The sequence below is a fragment of the Ailuropoda melanoleuca genome, chromosome 2, assembly GCF_002007445.2.
Source record: "Ailuropoda melanoleuca isolate Jingjing chromosome 2, ASM200744v2, whole genome shotgun sequence".
In the NCBI taxonomy this organism is placed as follows: Eukaryota; Metazoa; Chordata; class Mammalia; order Carnivora; family Ursidae; genus Ailuropoda; species Ailuropoda melanoleuca.
In genome coordinates, this window is record NC_048219.1 from 76,261,348 (window position 1) to 76,280,374 (window position 19,027).

At 35.7% G+C, this 19,027-nt stretch overlaps 1 protein-coding gene across 9 annotated transcripts in view; it reads right to left on the minus strand.

The window, feature by feature from the left end:
* The window catches only part of WDR47 (WD repeat domain 47), a 62,027-nt gene that overhangs the window by 37,275 nt on the left and 5,725 nt on the right, over positions 1–19,027 (minus strand). For 5 of the 9 annotated variants that reach the window (XM_034654020.1, XM_034654021.1, XM_034654023.1 and 2 more), the window contains exons 2-4: positions 7,842–8,008; positions 5,407–5,490; positions 1,381–1,486 (exon numbers count right to left, since the gene is read on the minus strand). In XM_034654020.1, the coding sequence (XP_034509911.1) occupies positions 1,381–1,486; positions 5,407–5,490; positions 7,842–7,999 (348 nt within the window). In that variant the 5' untranslated portion in view covers positions 8,000–8,008. The remainder of the gene's footprint in view (positions 1–1,380; positions 1,487–5,406; positions 5,491–7,841; positions 8,009–19,027) is intronic. The other 4 variants (XM_019799651.2, XM_019799652.2, XM_002919196.4 and 1 more) reach the window with 1 other exon arrangement.

Consider the following 19,027-nt stretch of genomic DNA (forward strand, 5'->3'; position numbering starts at 1 on the left):
ATTCTCAAATGTATAATTTTTTAAGGTCAAGAATAATTGAGTTCTCTGGAAATGAAAACTGAAGCATGCTAACATTCGATTGTTTATATAGCTTGCTATCACTCCAGCTTACCCAAAAAGCAAAAGAGCCATTCTCAAACCTGCCATAAGAGAAATTTGTGTGGAGAAAGAAAGCAAGAACATTTACAGTTCATTTACTACAAAAATAGAATGAAACAGAATAAAGGAAGCTTAGCTGAATATTATCTGAATCTTATCAGATTCTGAATGTTATCTTAGAATCATAAGCTTTTAATGATATAAGGAATCTTAGAGCTTTCGTATCCACCTTTCTTCATCGTACACACGGAAAAAGTTAGGGAGCAGATTTAACTGAAGTAATGCAGTTGGTTAGTGACAAATACAAAATAAAAATTAGATCTTTTGACTTACATTCCAGAGTTCTTTCCACATTTAAACATCACTATCTGGCAAACATTTCTCTATTATACATGAAAGTTCTCATTGTAATATCTTTTGAGTTTATTTCGGTGAACACTTACTGGCACTTAATAAGTTTCCTTGGTTTGGATGTAACAATACTATTATTAAAACTTTAAAAATAACTTTCTGATCAAAAAACCCTTCATGGGGCACCTAGGTGGCTCAGTCAGTTAAGCATCTGACTCTGGCTCAGGTCATGATTTCAGGATCCTAGAATTGAGCTGCACACAGCATGCTTCCCGCTCAGCTGAAAGTCTGCTTCTCCCTCTAGCTCTCCCTCTGCCCCTCCCGGTGCTCATGCTCACTTTCTCTCAAATAAATAAATAAAATCTTTTTAAAAAAATAAATAAATGTTTAAAAAAAATCCTTCATATCATTAAATTTAAATTGTCATAAAGGCATAGTTTTTATCAAAAACCACCTCTGTTGTTGTGCTGAGTACTGGATATTGTACCTAAGTGATGAATCACTGGATTCTGTACCTGAAACTAATATTACACCGCATGCTAACTTACTGGAATTTAAATAAAAAGTTGGAGGAAAAAACCCACCTCTGGATCAATGTAAATACTGAAAAAACAGAAAGAGAAGGTAAATACAGTCCACTTCTGGGATAAGAAAAAAGCAACAATGTAGCATCTTTAAGTCAAACATCTATTACAACCTAAATCTCCTTCAACAAGAGAAGAACACACACTAGCCAACCAGCCAGCCATTCATTATCTTTGTCGAAATCTTGGAACAGGTTTAGAAGCACTGCAGATTGAAAGTACTACAGCTGCAAAACAGTAAAATCTTACCCCATCCTACCTCATAAAAACTTCGAAAATTCATGATACTAATCTTTTGTTTTACTGAATAAAATACTTATGACTGAAACAAGACTATGGCGCAAACCTTCAGGAATAAAAATCTTACATGCTGGGGCTCATCTTCTGCTGACATTGCATTGTTAACACATAAAGCTTCTAAAAACTTCTGCTTCAGGATAATATAACGAAACCTGTGAAAAATAAAATATGAAACATTAAAATTAAAAAGCTGAGTTACAATGTCAAATACTGGAAATGAAACCCAAGTTCCCAGAGCAACAGAGGCCACTTTTGTTCCAAAGCACTAACTATTCCTTTAAAATAATATCTTTAAAAAAAATTAATTTTCCAACGTCTCATAAACCAAATACACTTATAAGTTACTATAACTACCTTTGCTTTCAAAAAATTCTTAAAATTCTTAAAAGCTTATCACATTGAGGCCACAATTAAAATAATTTCAGTAGTAAGTAAATACAATTTAATACTCGAAGGATTTCTATTTCCAATATTAATTCTGAACAAAAATCAAGCTTTATGCAAGATGTCAGACATTATCTAATATGAAATCAAAGTCCTTTACATTCAAAATGCTTTGTTTTATGTTTTATTATTTTGTATTTCATTCAAAATATGTCTTATTTTCTCTTCGAACATGAGAATGGTCTAATAAAGAGCAGGCTGAAAGACTGTAAGAAATGAACATTTCTGAAGTGTCATAAAATAACCATAAACTTTAAAACTTTTTTTTTGTAAGGAGGCTCTAGCATGAAGCCCAACATGAGGCTTGAACTCACAGCCCTGAGATCAAGACCTGAGCTGAGATCAAGAGTCACATGCTTAACCAACTGAGCCACCCAGGTGCCTCTAAACCTTAAAACTTTTTGACAGAGATGTTTCAGGGAGAGAAGTCTACTTGACTTGCTTAAGAATTAAAAAATGTTGGGGCGCCTGGGTGGCACAGCAGTTAAGCGTCTGCCTTCAGCTCAGGGCGTGATCCCGGCGTTATGGGATCGAGCCCCACATCAGGCTCCTCTGCTGTGAGCCTGCTTCTTCCTCTCCCACCCCCTGCTTGTGTTCCCGCTCTCGCTGGCTGTCTCTATCTCTGTCAAATAAATAAATAAAATCTTTAAAAAAAAAAAAAAGAATTAAAAAATGTTGGATGCCTTAAGCACCTTAAAGAAAAATTATTTCTAAGGACTAAAAGAAAATAATAATGAAACTTCAGTCATTCTTTCAACATTATTATGGTAGCAAATATGTGTCCAATAAAACAAAATCCCTGCCTTCAAAAAGAGGGTTACCTAGGGGCGCCTGGGTGGCTCAGTCCTAAGCATCTGCCTTCGACTCAGGGCATGATCCTGGCATTCCAGGATCAAGCCCCACGTCAGGCTCTTCCGCTGGGAGCCTGCTTCCTCTCCCACTCCCCCCGCTTGTGTTCCCTCTCTCGCTGGCTGTCTCTCTCTCTGTCAAATAAATAAATAAAATCTTTAAAAAAATAAAATTTAAAAAAAGGTTATCTAATAAATTATATGAAATATGTACACTGTTTCAGCAGTCTCAAGGGAATGTGAAACTAATTCTACCAGAAGGGGTGGGAAATATAAGGAAAGTCTTATAAGAGCTGACTCTTGGAAGATGACCAGGTGTGTGCTATGTGAAGACAGGAGACGGTCAAAGGAATACTATTCCAAATGAATGAAGAATGTACAAAAGCAAACAGGTATCAAATAGCACCAGTGGTATGAATAGAGGATCAAAAACAATATAAGACTGTACTTCCATTAATGGTAGAATAACTTGTATCTAACTTTTCTGCAGATAACAATGATAAACCCTAGATAAAATTTTTAAAAAATAAGTATTTGAAAGCAATGAAGAACAACAAAAAGCTGGCACAACTAGAGGGAAGTCAATTCTTTAAAAAAAAAGAATCTTTGGGGTGAGATTCAAGGGTATAAAGTCTTCTGGCTGGGGGCACTCTCTGGTCAACATAATGTGAGCTAAAACTCAAGTAGGAAGTTGCAGTTTGACTTTTGTGAGAAGTCAGCAAAAACGGTTTATATTGCAAGACCAGCTGAAAAGTTGGAGACATCCAAAAAAGCAGGAAGCCATAATGAAAAATACACCTAAATCTATTATACAAACTCAGCCCAAATCTTTGGCTGTCTCTGAAACTGTGAAGATGCAAAGGGTGCCCAGGGAAAGCAATAGATGGAAGCCTAATTAACTGAAAAAAGATCTCAGATGGCATCCACTAAGTCAGAGTATAACCAAGTTAACCACCTGCATGAATAAAAGTCAACATTTTCAAAAGAAGATAACAGAATCCAGAGTCTCAGCAATGAATCCACAATGTTCAGAATACATTTTAAAAATGACTAGATATATTTAAAAAAATAAAAGTGATTCATGGTTAAGAAAAAAAGCAATCAAAAGAAGTTGAGCCTAAAATGATCCAGAAGTTGGAATTAGCAAACAAAGACTATTAACAAATGATAGTTACTATAAATATGTTCAAGGACATAAAGGGAAATATAGTCACAATGAGAAAACAGATGGAAATATCTCCGCAGAAAAAATGATAAAGAAAAGGAAATTCTGAAACTGAAAGGTATAATTATCTGAAATGAAAAATGCATTGTTTATGAGCAGACTGCTAACAGCAGAAAAATGCATCAGTGAACACTGAAGGTAAATCAGTAGAAATAGGGGCGCCTGGGTGGCTCAGTCGTTAAACATCTGCCTTCGGCTCAGAGCGTGATCCTGGGGTCCTGGGATAGAGCCCCGCATTTCCGTGCTCTGCTGGGAGCCTGCTTTTTCCTCTCCCACTCCCCCTGCTTGTGTTCCCTCTCTCTGTCAAATAAATAAATAAAATCTTAAAAAAAAATAATCAGCAGAAATAATCCAGACTGAAGAATACAGAGGAAAAAAAAAAAGTTTTAAAAAAAGGAACAGAACCTCAGTTCTATGGGACAATATCACTCATCTAATACCACCTAGAGTCCCAGGAGGAAAAGAGAAAAGGGCAGAAAAAATATTTAAAGTAATGGTCAAAAGCTTGCCAAATTTGATGAAAAATATAAATTTACGGATTCAAAAAGTTCAGCAAACCCTAAGCAGGAAAAATACAAAGAAACCACACTTGAGCACATCATAATCAAACTGCTGAAAGCCAATGATAAAATCTTGTTGCCAGAGACAGGAGTTGGAAGGGTGGGCAGAACAGGTGAATTAGGTCCAAAGGTACAAACTTCCAGTTACAAAGTAAGTCATGGGGATATAATGTACAGGATGGTGACTACAGTTAATAATGCTGTATTGTACATTTTAAAGTTGCTAAGAGAGATGTCAAAAATCTTCCTCACAAGAAAGAAAAGTTTTTGTAAATATGTATGGGGATGAAACTAGACTTACTGTGAAACTAGACTTACCATTTCACAATATATACAAATATCAAATCACTGTATTGTACACCTGAAACTAATATAATGTTATTTATACGTTAAATATACCTCGATAAAAAAAAAAAATCTTGAAGGCAGAAGAAAAAAGAAAGTGAATCAGGATACAAACACAGTTCATCAGAAATGATGGAGGCCAGGAGACAAAAGAATGACATCTTTAAAATCTTCATACTGTTATGAAGAAACAACTATTTCATATATGGCCCTTGTGACTTTTTGTATAGACACTGTCAAAAAAAGTTGGGTTTATATATAAGATTTTCAACCATTTGAAGTACATGCAACTTGTCCTCTCAAAGTGCTCCAACTCCATTGGATTGAGTACACTATTTTCTAGGAAAGCTAAGTCTTATTTTTAAATTTTTGTTTATTATTATTATTTTTTAAAGATTTTATTTATTTATTTGACAGAGAGAGACAGCCAGCGAGAGAGGGAACACAATCAGGGGGAGTGGGAGAGGAAGAAGCAGGTTCCTAGTGGAGGAGCCTGATGTGGGGCTCAATCCCAGAATGCTGGGATCACACCCTGAGCCAAAGGCAGACGCTTAACGACTGCGCCACCCAGGAGCCCCTTTATTTATTATTTTTGTTTTGCTAAGCTTCTATCAATGATAAGACATTAAAAACTTCAGAAGAAATCTTACCTTTTTTTGTCAAATTTTTCCATGCATTCTAGAGGCTGAATGAACTGAAGAACTTCATCCCATTGACCATCAAGGATTAGCTGTCTATATAAAAAAAAAAAAAACCCATGCATTTTATCAAATTTGGGTTATAAAGCAAAATAAATATGACAGCATTAAAACTTCAATCTGAAGTCTATAATGACGTTAACATTTTACTTGAGTCAATCACTATAATTAAATTTTTCACAACTTATTTATAACAACATATCTTACATGAGAAGAATTTGTGATCTGCAACCACTTCTCATTCTAATATATATGTGTGTGTTTTTCACCTACATAAAAACATTGGGCTAAGTCTAAAAGTTCCTTTACTTTCCTATTCATCTTACAGTTTAAAAGCTCTTCTGTATTATTTAGGGGCCAGTGTGTGGGTATGTTCCAGACTCACTAAATCAGTGGTCCTTAATTGGGGCAATTTGCCCCCAAGACATCTGGTAATGTTTGGAGACGTTTAGGGTTATCACAATTGGGGGGTGCTAATGGCATCAACTGGGTATAGGTCATAAATGCTACTAAACATCCTGCAATGCACAGGACAACCTGCACATCCCCACATGACAAAGAATTATCCGGCCCAAAATGTTAATAGCGCCGAGGCTGAGAAATCCGGCTCTAAACTGTGATTTCTACATCTCTGAGGCATTTGACACTAAAATTTATACTCTAAAAATAAAAACAGCAAGGAATAAGAACAGATTTCATCCTACTGTAGTGGTCTGTGGGAACTTCCAAAAGTTTTAAGGCATTCTTATTGCTGCTCCTCTATAATAGCAATTTCCCTACTTTTGGCTTTTAGAACAGTAAAATTTTAAAAGGGATGGGCAGGAGCATCTATATCGGATTGCCAACTTTTGAGTCTACAAATAAGGAATATTTTTTTAAAAAAGCAATCATAATATACATCATAATCATTTTATAAAGAGGTATTTTAATATTTAAAAAGTAGGAAGGACATAATTTCAAAGGTTAATCCTTTAATATGAATACATTTAGTTTAAAAACTTACTCTTCTACTACCGTTCTTTGCATTTCACCTCAGACCAGTAAACCTTCATCAGAAACCCAACAGGTTCTTCAAGGGGGAATATTTGAGAGCCACTGCTAAATTCCAAGAGTAGCAATGCTTTGAAAGAGGGCCAAAAGAATATGGCCTCAATACTAGCTCCTGATGATTATCACTGACTAAGCTCCCCAGGGCTAAATGACATTCATAACACCAAATACAGGGTAGTTCAAACAGTTTAAATAAATTCTCTTAATATAGTAAAGCTTTTTTTTTTTTAGTTCCTTTTTCAAGACTTAGGAATGCTTTATCTTTTAAGGCTCTCCAAGTCACAAAATGCCACATGTCCAAGAATCTGTATTCTTTGTCATGGATATTCAGTATCACATAAGCAGAGAACACACTTCTGTCTGGAAATTTGGGTTTTTCTTTTTCCATCCAATTCAACTTAGGATATATTTAGCTTCCCATTTCGGCAAATATGTTAATTCCTTTTTGCTCTGCAATTCCAAGAATCTTGTTCTAAGGAAATAATCCAAGATATAGAAAAAGCCATATGTATAAAAGATGCTCAATAGAGCATTGAAGACAAATTGGAAATAATTTGTGTAAAAACAGGGGAACCATAGGGAAATAAATTAAATTGAAAATTTTTGTAGTATAAATTTGTGATAACACAGATAATCCTTATGATGTTAATGGATAAAGAAGGATTCTAAATTACAAATGCAACAGAACTGCTGGGGTTTTTTTTTAATATGTACAGAAAATTATCAGTATGAAGTGTGTCTGGGTGGTGGGTGATTTTTCTTCTTTATTTTTGTATATTTTCTATAATGAGTAAGTTTATATTCGTTTCTATGGCAAAAAAATTGGTATTGCAGAAAGATCTTTCCAGAGTCCCCGATTTCTTACTTAAGTATTTTTTGTGATGACACCACAACCACAATGGAGTTGTCACTCCAGTATATTTTAATGGACCTCTAGATCTTACTACTGAAAACATTCTATAGAAAACATTATTTTGTAAGTGTTCCATTATAAAAACAAGCATTATTTTTAAAAATTATACTTATGGGGCACCTGGGTGGCTCAGTTGGTTGGGTGTCTGCCTTTGGCTCAGGGTCCAGGATCGAGTCCCACATCAGGCTCCTTACTCAGCTAGGAGCCTACTTCTCCCTCTCCTCCCCCTTTGTGCTCGCTACTACTATCTCTGTTACTAACTCTCAAGTAAATAAATAAAATCTTTTAAAAAAATGAATTAAAAAATTATACTTAAATATAGCCTTCTTGTGATTATATCTACCTGTATTACACATATTACCTTATTAATACTTAACACTTCTTTGAAAGAGCTATAAACCTCATAATACTAATGAAATCATACCTCAGAAAAAGCATATCATCTGAAAATAGGCCATTTATGACTCCACTTTCCTTCTCAAGGGCCAACATACTAATGTGAAGCTTCTTTGAATTCAAGAAGTCTAAAATTAGCTTAATGATTTCAACCTCTTTTACATTCACTGTTTCTTCAGCCGTCATGTTGATAGCCTAAATATTAAACAGAACAAAAACAAAAATTAGTCCTACTGTTTTATTTCTAAGTGTTATTAACTGTCTGGAAACTACACATTAGAGATTTCTTGGAAATATTTAGTATAGGCATTCTGAAGTGAAATTAATTTATTATTTATCAAAATCAGTCATTCTTTAAGGTGTAATAAAGGTTATGGCTGTAATTTTTTTAAATATTTATCTCTGAGAGATACACAATGGAATAATACAGATTAAATGATATAAAGCCCATGATTTGTTTCATAATAATACAAGAGAGGACTGGAAGGAGGTAAAGAGGAAACGAGAATAATCATGACTACTGAACTGGGGGAAAGGGGAAATGAAAGTTCATTTACATTTGGTACAGTTTGAACATTTGTGTCCTCCCAAAATTAATCTGTTGAAATCCTAATCTCCAAATTGATGGTATTAGGATGTGGAACCTTTGGGAGGTGATTAGATCATGAGGGCTCTGCCTTGGTGGGATTAGTGTCCTTCAAGAGGCCCCAGAAAGCTAGCTCAATCCTTCCACCTTGTAAAGATGTAATGAGAAGACAGCAGTCTACAACCAGAAAGAAAGACCTCATCAGAACCTGACCATGCTAACATTCTGATCTTAGATTTCTAGCTTCCAAAGCTGCGAGCACTAAATTTCTGCTATTTATAAGCCACCCAGTCTATGGTATTCTGTCACAGAAACCCAAATGGACTGTGACAGTATTATTCTATTTGTACACATTTTTAAGATTTGCCATAATAAATAATATTTCTAAAAGTCACTAATAACCAAACCATGTTTAACTATGTTCTAAATACCTTGCTCTAGGTATACACTCATTCAATAAGCACTTACTGCTTTTTCTCGTGATAGGCACTTTCCACACTTAGGAGACACTGGCTTTGTCCTTAAGAAGCTTATAGTCTATCAGCAACATGTAAAATGTTATGCCTTGTACTTTGGAGCCAAACAAAGTAAGGCTGGTTAAAAAGTGCAACTTTAAGTCACATTGGTACTATCGACCTAAACATGAAACAAAGATATTTCAACTCTCTACAATCTCTTCTTTTACCTATAAGTGTTCAGTGATACAACTAAGCACATAGGTTATGAATTCATAAAGATTTAGAACGAGGAGGAATTCTGAAGATCATTTCACAGATGAGGCCACACAAGTTAAAGGGCCTAAACTGTTTCAACTTCCAAATGTCAAGGCTCAGAGCAATACAAAAGACTACCATGCTAACAGGATTAGCTACAAAGACACATCATCAGATCAAGCAGACCTGAAAGCACATCTTTCTCACAGGCCAACTAACTTTAACCAAGTTCACAGAAACAAACACATACATGTATGCAAACATGTTAATTTTTTTCCAATTTATTTTTTTGTCAATCAACTTCTTCATAGTGAGCAGTGTAAATGTCTAGCATACTAGAATGCTCCTATCAGATGAGTACATTTTCTCGCTTAGGTAGAGAAGGTGGTAGGGTAAACAAGGGACAGAACTTGGGGAGATAATTATATGATTCAAATATTTAATGACATCAGACTAAGCTAATCTCCTACATCCATCTCCAACAATAAGGACATGCTTGCCTCAAGAAACAAACAAATCACCAAAAAAAATCTCAACAGTGCAGCTGCCCCAGTTCCGCATGCTTTGGGTTTCTCTTTGCTTTCTTCTGAGCTGACCATCCTCCTGTTCATAGACTTTGTTCAAAAGAGGATACACTAAAATTAACGATATTTCTACTCACTAAATTCTAACTACATTTCAGAACTGCCTCCCTGAGATTACTCCTAAAGCACAATGATCAGTGATTTTAGCATTTCCCAAATCTTCATGTAATTCTTACTGGCAAAAGAATGGCTTTAACTAATTTAATTATTAGAAAAATAATTGCCCCCTCCATCTCTAAGTTCTTAGAGAGCACTTCACTTATATCACTATGTACCAACCATACCAACCTAGTACAGAACTGAGATGCAATTTTCTAATGTTGTTCAATATACCCAATGATACTGAACATTTTATAGGCCTCCATTTATTAAATATTCAGTCTAAATACGGAGCAACTCTGGAGTTACTATGAATCTATGGCAATCGTTTCACTTTAAATCATAACTACAAGTTTAATGCTGCCATCATTTCTGATTATTAAAGCCTAAGAGAAGAAATACATTTTTACAAATACATATTTTACACTGGCTTTACATTTAAATTTTGAATAGATACAGAAAGTGTATCCTAATTAACCTAGAATTGGTCAGGGTTTTTAAAAAGACAAGTTTAATTCTAGACTGTAAAATTTCTAGTAGAAACGTGTAATATTTGAACCACCTAACCGAGAATTTTAATTCTTACAAAATTCACGGTTGTTGGACATAATATAAAACATAAGTACAGAGGCACCAGGGTGGCTCAGTCAGGTAAGCAGCTGCCTTCAGCTCAGGTCATGATCTTCAGAGTCCTGGGATCCAGACCTATGTCAGCGGCTCACCACTAAGCAGGGAGTCTGCTTGTCCCTGTCCCTCTGCCCTTCCCTCCCATGCCCCCACCCCTGCTCTCAAATAAAATCTTTAAAGAACAAACTAAAACAAGCATAGGTACATGCTTGATGATTATATCTTATTCTTTTCTAACCACGCTGTGTTACTGAAACATATATAGAGGTTCCCAAAATCCTAGCTATATAATTTAGATTTTAAGTACATTATAAATATAAGTTTTAAAAGATAACATAACATATAAAAACAGAATTCATATATATTTTTAATCTCACTATTAATCCCTACAAAGCTAGCATTTTTCTCTAATTCAGAAGATTAGAATTCAATAATAAATGCTTCATGGGATGCCTGGGTGGCTCAGTTGATTAAGCATCTGCCTTTGGCTCAGGACACGATCCCAGAGCCCTGGCACGGAGCCTACTTCTCCCTCTGCCTGCTGCTCCCCCTGCTCGTGCTCTGACAAATAAAAAAAATAAAAAATAATAATAAATGCTTCATCCCCCATCCTCAGAGGAGATATAAAACAGAGTTAACTAGCTTAGAAACAACTAAAATTATCTTTTAAAATGAGATGCACAGTACGTTAAGTGTTCAACAAATGTTAGTTGAATTAACTTAAGATACAAAAATTAACAAAGAAATGTCTCTAAAAAGGTACAGAGTAAATGATTTTCTTTCCTACTATTCTAAAAGCCATTCAAAAGGATAGAGGGGTGCCTGGGTGGTTCAGTGGATTGAGGGTCCAACTCTAGGTTTTGGCTCAGGTCCTGATCTCATGGGATTCCCTGCTCAGCGGGGAGTCTGCTTCTCCCTCTCCCTCTCCCCCTTCCCCTGCTTTATGCTTGAGAGTGCTCTCTCGCTCGCTCTCTCTCTCTCTCTCTCAAATAAATAAAATCTTAAAAAAACAACAACAAAGAAAAAAATGAAAGGATAAAGCTCTGGCCCTTTATTTAGCCAGTCAGCTCTGACAATATCTTAGGTAGACACACCAGCCCATGGTACATGTGAACAATTACTCACCAGGCAGAATTTATGTAGGGCCAACAATAAAGTGTATTCTACTGAAAACAGAAAACAAAACGAAAAAAAAAAAACCTCAGACTGTTTCAGCATTTCCATAATAAATGACAAATTTACCTATTTAAAAAAAAGATCACAAAAACATCTCTATAGATTTTCCCTTAAGAAATAAGTGTTTTATTATATCCAGCTCTCGACTAGGTGAAATGGGAAGTAAGTTTTCTTTAATAATGAGTACATCTGGACATCTGTTGGAAAGTAGTTAGTATTTCAGTACTTAAATATAATTAATAACTACAGAAACTAAATTCCAAATGAGGTCTCTATACTCATACTGATTCTTATCTTAGTCAAATAACATAGAAGAATATATTAAGGGGCAAGAAATAAAATTATTTTTAGAAATCTAAGATTAGGGGGGTGGGGGATTGGGCTAGGGGGGAGGGGGATTGGGCTAGGCCAGTGATGGGTATTAAGGAGGGCACGTATTGCATGGAGCACTGGGTGTTATATGCAAACAATGAATCATGGAACACTACATCAAGAACTAATGATGTACTGTATGGTGACTAACATAATGTAATAAAAATTTTTAAAAAAAAGGAATCTAAGATTAAAGGTAAAATGTCTACAAGGAAAAAAATAATGTCAACAGAAATATATTGACTTCTATATATATTTCTATACATGGATATGAAAAAAGTTTCATGAAAAAATATCAATGGTAGCTTTCTAATCAAATATAAATAGATATGATTTAAATGTTCCTTTCCAATAAGGAATATTTGAAGTGTTACTTTACTCACTTATAATACAGATCAGGAAGGAAGAAAAATGCACAAAGCTAAGAATGATTCAAAAGTATGAGATTAAGGGAATCAAGGTACAGCCATTATAAATTTTATGGTCAAGAAAAGAGTGCTTAAGAAAGGCTCCAATACTCTCCAACTCCATCTCACACAATAAAAACCACTCTCTTTAGTCTTCCAAGTATTACAGAGTGCCTAACAATGAATAACACTGCCTTACCATTCCTGTTTACAGGCAAAAATGCAGATAAGGAAATGAAGTACTATGAAGCCTTTTAATAAAATGCCAAACTGGGACATAAGACTACCACACCTTTTCCTTTAAAAAATGGAGGAAAAGGGGCACCTGGGTGGCTCAGTGGGTTGAGCATCTGCCTTCGGCTCAGGTCATGATCTCAGAGTCCTGGGACTGAGCCCCAGTAGACTGGGCTCCCTGCTCAGCAGGGAGTTTGCTTCTCCCTCTCCTTTTGCTCCTCCCCCCAACTCATGCTCTATTTCTCTCTCAAATAAAAGTCTTATAAAAAGTGGAGAAATAAGTTTGCTATCTACCTTTTTAATAAAATAGCATTCTAAAAATTTGTTAGTTAACTGTATATGTCTGGTCTTTGGAATTATAAACGTGATGTTGCAAGTCAATCTCTACGGGCTTCACCTTCATACATAAAACAAGAGGGTTAATTTGGGTAATTTCTATGATTTCAAATATTATAATTTGCTTTAAGTCACATTTCAATAACAGGAAGTATACATAAATTCTTAGTGACAAAAAGTCTGGGATAATTAGAAGTCTCTAATCTATAAGGTCCATTTAATAAGAGGAAAGAAAATATATTTGTTTTAAATCATATAAGCAGGGGCGCCTGGGTGGCACAGCGGTTAGGCGTCTGCCTTCGGCTCAGGGCGTGATCCCGACGTTACGGGATCGAGCCCCACATCAGGCTCCTCTACCTGTGAGCCTGCTTCTTCCTCTCCCACTCCCCCTGCTTGTGTTCCCTCTCTCGCTAGCTGTCTCTATCTCTGTCAAATAAATGAATAAAATCTTTAAAAAAAAAAAAATCATATAAGCAAACAAAAGTCCTTCTAATTGCAAAACTGTGTCATGTCTGCCAATCAGCTAAGGTTTGTGAAAAGGATATAGCATGTGTCCCTTCTTACTGCTGACAGCTGGTCTCTATTCATCAATTATTCTAATTTACCTTCTGGAACTGTGCATAATTTTGGCCTAAAGACCAAATTATCTTTAAAGCAGGTGCAGCTTAATATAGCTATAAAAAGAAAAGAATTCAATTAACATAAACTAAACGTTGTGTATATGCAAAAATATCTTTGGGGAAAAAAAGACAAAAAATTTATAAAAATGGTGGTCTCAAAGGAAAACTGGATAATTAAAGAATAGGAATGGGAAGAAGACTTTCCACTATATACCCTTTCGTACCTTTTGAATTTTGTACCACGTACAAATATTACCTATTCAAAAAATTTAAAAATAATAATATGAAACATAAGTAATGAATGTGTCATTGCAAATTATTTGAAAATTCTAACTGCAAGTAACTGGAAGGAATCAGTAATATAATGAATATAATGTATTCATTATGTATGTAAAGAAGTAATGCTTGAGAATGATTTGTAATATTTTTATAAAACCTATTCTCAGGGGTGCCTGGGTGGCTCAGTCGTTAAGTGTCTGCCTTCGGCCCAGGGCGTGATCCCGCCGTTCTGGGATCGGCCCCGCATCGGGCTCCTCCACTGGGAGCCTGCTTCTTCCTCTCCCACTCCCCCTGCTTGTATTCCCTCTCTCACTGGCTGTCTCTCTGTCAAGTAAATAAATAAAATCTTTAAAAATAAATAAATAAATAAATAAAACCTCTTCTCAGATCTGATTCAAATATTTCAATCTTTCTTTATGAGATTAAAATAGTTGTGTTCTTCCCATATTCAAACCCACAAAAATTTTAAAAGCATATTTAATTGCTGAAGAACTAAAAATTTACAAGATAAGCAAAACTATTTTTTACTCAGACTATGTAATTAAGTCCCATAACCCAGGGGCGCCTAGGTGGCTCAGTCAGTTAAGTGTCTGACTTTGGCTCAGGTCATGATCTCAGGGTCCTAGAATCAAGCCCCACATTGGGCTCCATGCTCAGCAGGGAGTCTGCTTCTCCCTCTTCCTCTGCCCCTCCCCCTGCTCATGCTCCCTCTCAAATGAATAAATAAAATCTTTTAAAAAAAAGAAAGAAAAGAAAAAGTACCATAACTCAGAAAATGTAAAGAAAAAAAATTGTCAAATTTGGCACTAAAAATGTAAACTATAAACCTTCTGTTTTTAATAGAAGTTGCCATAAACGAGTTAAAAGACAAAGGACAGAGGTGCCTTGGTGGCTCAGTCGGTTAAGCATCTGACTCTTGGTTTTGGCTCAGGTCTTCAGCTCAGGTCAAGGTCTCAGGGTCATGGTCTCAGAGTTCTGAGATTGATTCCTGCCAGCAGGCTCTGCACTCAGCAGGGAGTCTGCTTGAGATTCTCCCTCTCCCTCTGACCCCCTCCCTTTCTCTCAAGTAAATAAATAAATCTTTGAAAAAAAGACAAAGGACAAACCAGGAATAAATATAACACATGTTAATGGTTAAATGATTACCACTGAGAACATATAAATAGCATCTTCAAATCAATAACCCCCAAAACTCCAGCTGAACAATGAGCAAAGACTACAGACAATTCACAGAACTATAAAAGACCAATAAACTTATGAAAAGATGTTCAACATCACTAGTGATATTAAAATAAGATACCATTTATGGCCTACTAGTTTTTGCAAAAAGGACCTGATATCTAGTGTTGGCAAGAGGGTGAGTAAATGCCCTTTCACATATTGTGTTAAGAATGTAAATTGCGAGGTACCTGGGTGGCTCAGTCAGTTAAGCATCTGCCTTTGGCTGGGGTCATGATTCCAGAGTCCTGAGGTCAAGCCCCACATGGGACACCCTACTTGGCAGGGAGTCAGCTTCTCCCTCTGCCCCTCGCCCTGCTCCTTCTCTCTCTCTCAAATAAATAAATAAAATCTTGGGGAAAAAAAAGGATACAAATTGGAACAAACTTTTTGAAAAAGAATCTGACAGAATGAAATTTTTACCTATGAAAATTTTAAATGTTTATACTCTGACTTACCAATTCCAATTCTACTTCTAGAAACTTATCCTAAAAAAGTACTTGCAAATATACACAAAGGTACATATACAATGATGTTCCCTGAAGATCTGCTTGTGATAGAGAAAAATTAGAAATGAACTGAGCTCTCAATAGAATTGTTAAATTATGGTAAATTCATTAATATAGAATACAAATGCGTCCTCACAATGCAAAGGCACGTCACAGAACAATATATCTATCAATTAATATCTGCTGAATGGATAAACATAAATAGGTCCACTTAATTTTTTTAAAGGGAAGATATGATATCCATGTCTAAATAAATAACAAAGAAAGGTCTAGTGGGATACATATCAAACTGTTAAGAATGGGGGCGCCTGGGTGGCACAGCGGTTAAGCGTCTGCCTTCGGCTCAGGGCGTGATCCCGGCGTTATAGGATTGAGCCCCACATCAGGCTCCTCCGTATGAGCCTGCTTCTTCCTCTCCCACTCCCCCTGCTTGTGTTCCCTCTCTTGCTGGCTGTGTCTCTCTCTGTCAAATAAATAAATAAAATCTTTAAAAAAAAAAACTGTTAAGAATGGTTACCTCTGAAGATAAGAATGATATCAGATGCAGGGCATAAAACTAGGAAGAGAACAGGGTTGAAGGGAGACTGTTTACTCTTTGCCATTTGTATTATCAGAATGGTTTACAAACATTCATGTATTACCTTTATGTTTACACACGTTTCTTGTATGAATATAATTTTTTAATTTTAAAAAGAAAAAAACTATGAAAAATTACAGGATTAGATCTGAAAGATTCTCTGCTACATCAACGTACCAACTAGAATAGAATTCCCAAAGATAAGATTAACTGCTATATTTACAATGCAAAAACTACTGGGTACTATTCTAAGATCTTTACTCATATTGTTTAAGTGAACCTTATAACAATCTTACAAGATAGGCAGTTTCATTCCCATTTTACAGATGGAGACACTTGGCTTTGTAAGTTTAAGAAATAACCCAGTATTTGGGGTGGCTGGCTGCCCAAGTCAGTAGAGCATGAAACCCTTGATCCCAGAGTTGTGAGTTCAAGCCCCACATCTACATTGGGGGTAGAGATTAAATAAATAAACTAAAAAAAAATTAACCCAGTCTTTACATTAAGACTAAACATGTATTTCACAAGCAGCTAAATACTTCTCTCAGAAGTGTGTCAGGACATACATCCTGTATCAGCATCCATGTCGGCACCGATCAGGATATCTTTAAAAAGTACCGGAGGGTGGGGCCCCTTCGGCTCAGATCAGGATCCCAGGGGGATCAGAGTCCTGCACAGGCTCCTTACTCAGCAGGGAGCCTGAATTTCCCTCTGCCTGCCTCTCCCCCTGGCTTGTGCTCTCTCTCTCTGACAAATAAATAAAATCTGTAAAAAATTAATTAATTAATAAAAATTAAAAGTACCAGAGGGCACCTATTTAACAGGGTAGCAAAACGAAGGGGAGGCAATTTATATATATATATATATATGTCTGACTTTGGCTTAGGTCATGATCTCAGGGTCCTGGTCAGTATGTATGTATATATATATATATGATTAATCTTCAATAATCACATATATGGATAATCTTTACATCAATTTTTCACTAGTTCCTTAAACAATTGAGCAAGCAGAACTCTTCATTTTTTTCCTAAAACATCCAGGCTGCCTTATCTTAGTAGCCAGACAAGAAATTATCTCCCTCTCCCCAATCATATCCTAAGCTTTGTAGCAATGAAAATTAGAATTTCTGACTGACAGAAATACAGATACAGAGAGGACAAAGAGAGAGAAAGAGGAAGAAAAGGAGACAGGGTAGGAAAAAGAAAGGAAGGAAATACAGTAGCCAAAGGTTATAATCCTAGGGCAAGATTGGAAAGTCTGTGAGACTCTGAAGCTCTTTCTGCTATATAAGCTCTTTCTGCTAATTTTTAAGAAAGTGAAGGGCAAAGATACCTTACAAAAACAAGGAAAGACATAAAAGGGAGTCATCTAAATATGCAAAAATGAAAAAGCTTCATAGTACTGAAGTAATTTTTGAAAATTATTCCAAAAAAAAAAATTCCAACAGAGATGGCTGGGTGGCTCAGTTGGTTAAGCATCTGCCTTCAGCTCAGGTCATGATCAAGTCCCTCATTGGTCTCCTTGCTCAGCATGGAGCCCACTTCTCCCTCTGCTTCTGCTCTCTGACAAGTAAATAAATATCTTCTAAAAATTTTTAAAAATAAAGTATCCATGAAAACCACACCAAATATGAGGAAATCTAGATAAATTTAACAGTGTTGCAACAAATGCTTTACTAATAAACATAATTTTTAGAGCATAACTAAAAGCAAAATTAGTGTTGATTTAAGGCATAAGAATTTTATTTATTTTTTGTAGAGAGAGAGCACACGTGCACACACACATGCAAGACAGAGGGCAGCCAAGGGGGGGGGGTTGGCAGATGGAGGGGAGAGGGAAAGAGAATCTTAAACAGGCTCCATGCCCAGGAGGGCTCGATCTCACAACTCTGAGATCAGGACCTGAGCCAAAATCAAGAGTTGGATGCTTAACTGACTGAGCCACCCAGGAGCCCCTAAGGCAATAAGAATTTTAGATCTAAAAACAAAATATGCACAGAATTTTTTTTATTCTTAAATAATATACTTACGGCTCACTTGCTTAGAACATGCTTTAGCAGATCTCTCTAAGACCTATCAGACCTTTGCTGTGTTCTCTGGTCTCAGACTGAACAGCTTCCAGTCAGAAAGCTCAAAGACTGTGTCACTGATCTCAAGAGAAACCTGGCAGGTAAGTATGGACAGACTAAAACAAGTCCATTCTTTAAAACAATTCAAAGTGGGCATCCCACTTACTGGTGAGCAACAGTGCCACCACTTGATTATACAATTATTATTTGACATTAGGCAGAGCTAAGAACTCCAGCTCTCCTGACTTGCAGCGAGAAGGTTTAGGTGTTAATCATACAAAGAATTAAAGGATTTTTAAACATTTTTATTACTTAAATCATCATAGCAGCTCATGGTGAAAATTCAAATGTATATTAAGCAGAGTTTCAACCCATAAAGATGTAAATAAGAAATGTAGAAAGTTTATAATCTTAATATTTGTAATAAAAATTAATTCTAAACTTTTAAGCACAAATTAATGCTATATCAACTTAGGTCAAAGTAAAATACTCATAATTTCATACAGTATGTGTGTGTTTTACTTTATTTATGGTAAAAAGGATGTTTTATCTAAGAACACAATTTCAACTTTTATTATATAATAAGACATCCAGTATAGTTTTGTATCACACCTAAAGCTATGGTAAAAAGTGCGCTTTGTAAAAGATTAAAAATGTACTTCATGTTCTTGTTTTATTCCCACACATACTTTATTATTTTCAAAGGGAAAAAGCAGAACTCAAGGTATTTGTGTATACTTCAAAAATTGAACTATATAAAATAATGGCTTTAAGTCAGTAGGTCAACATTCAGAAACATATAAGGA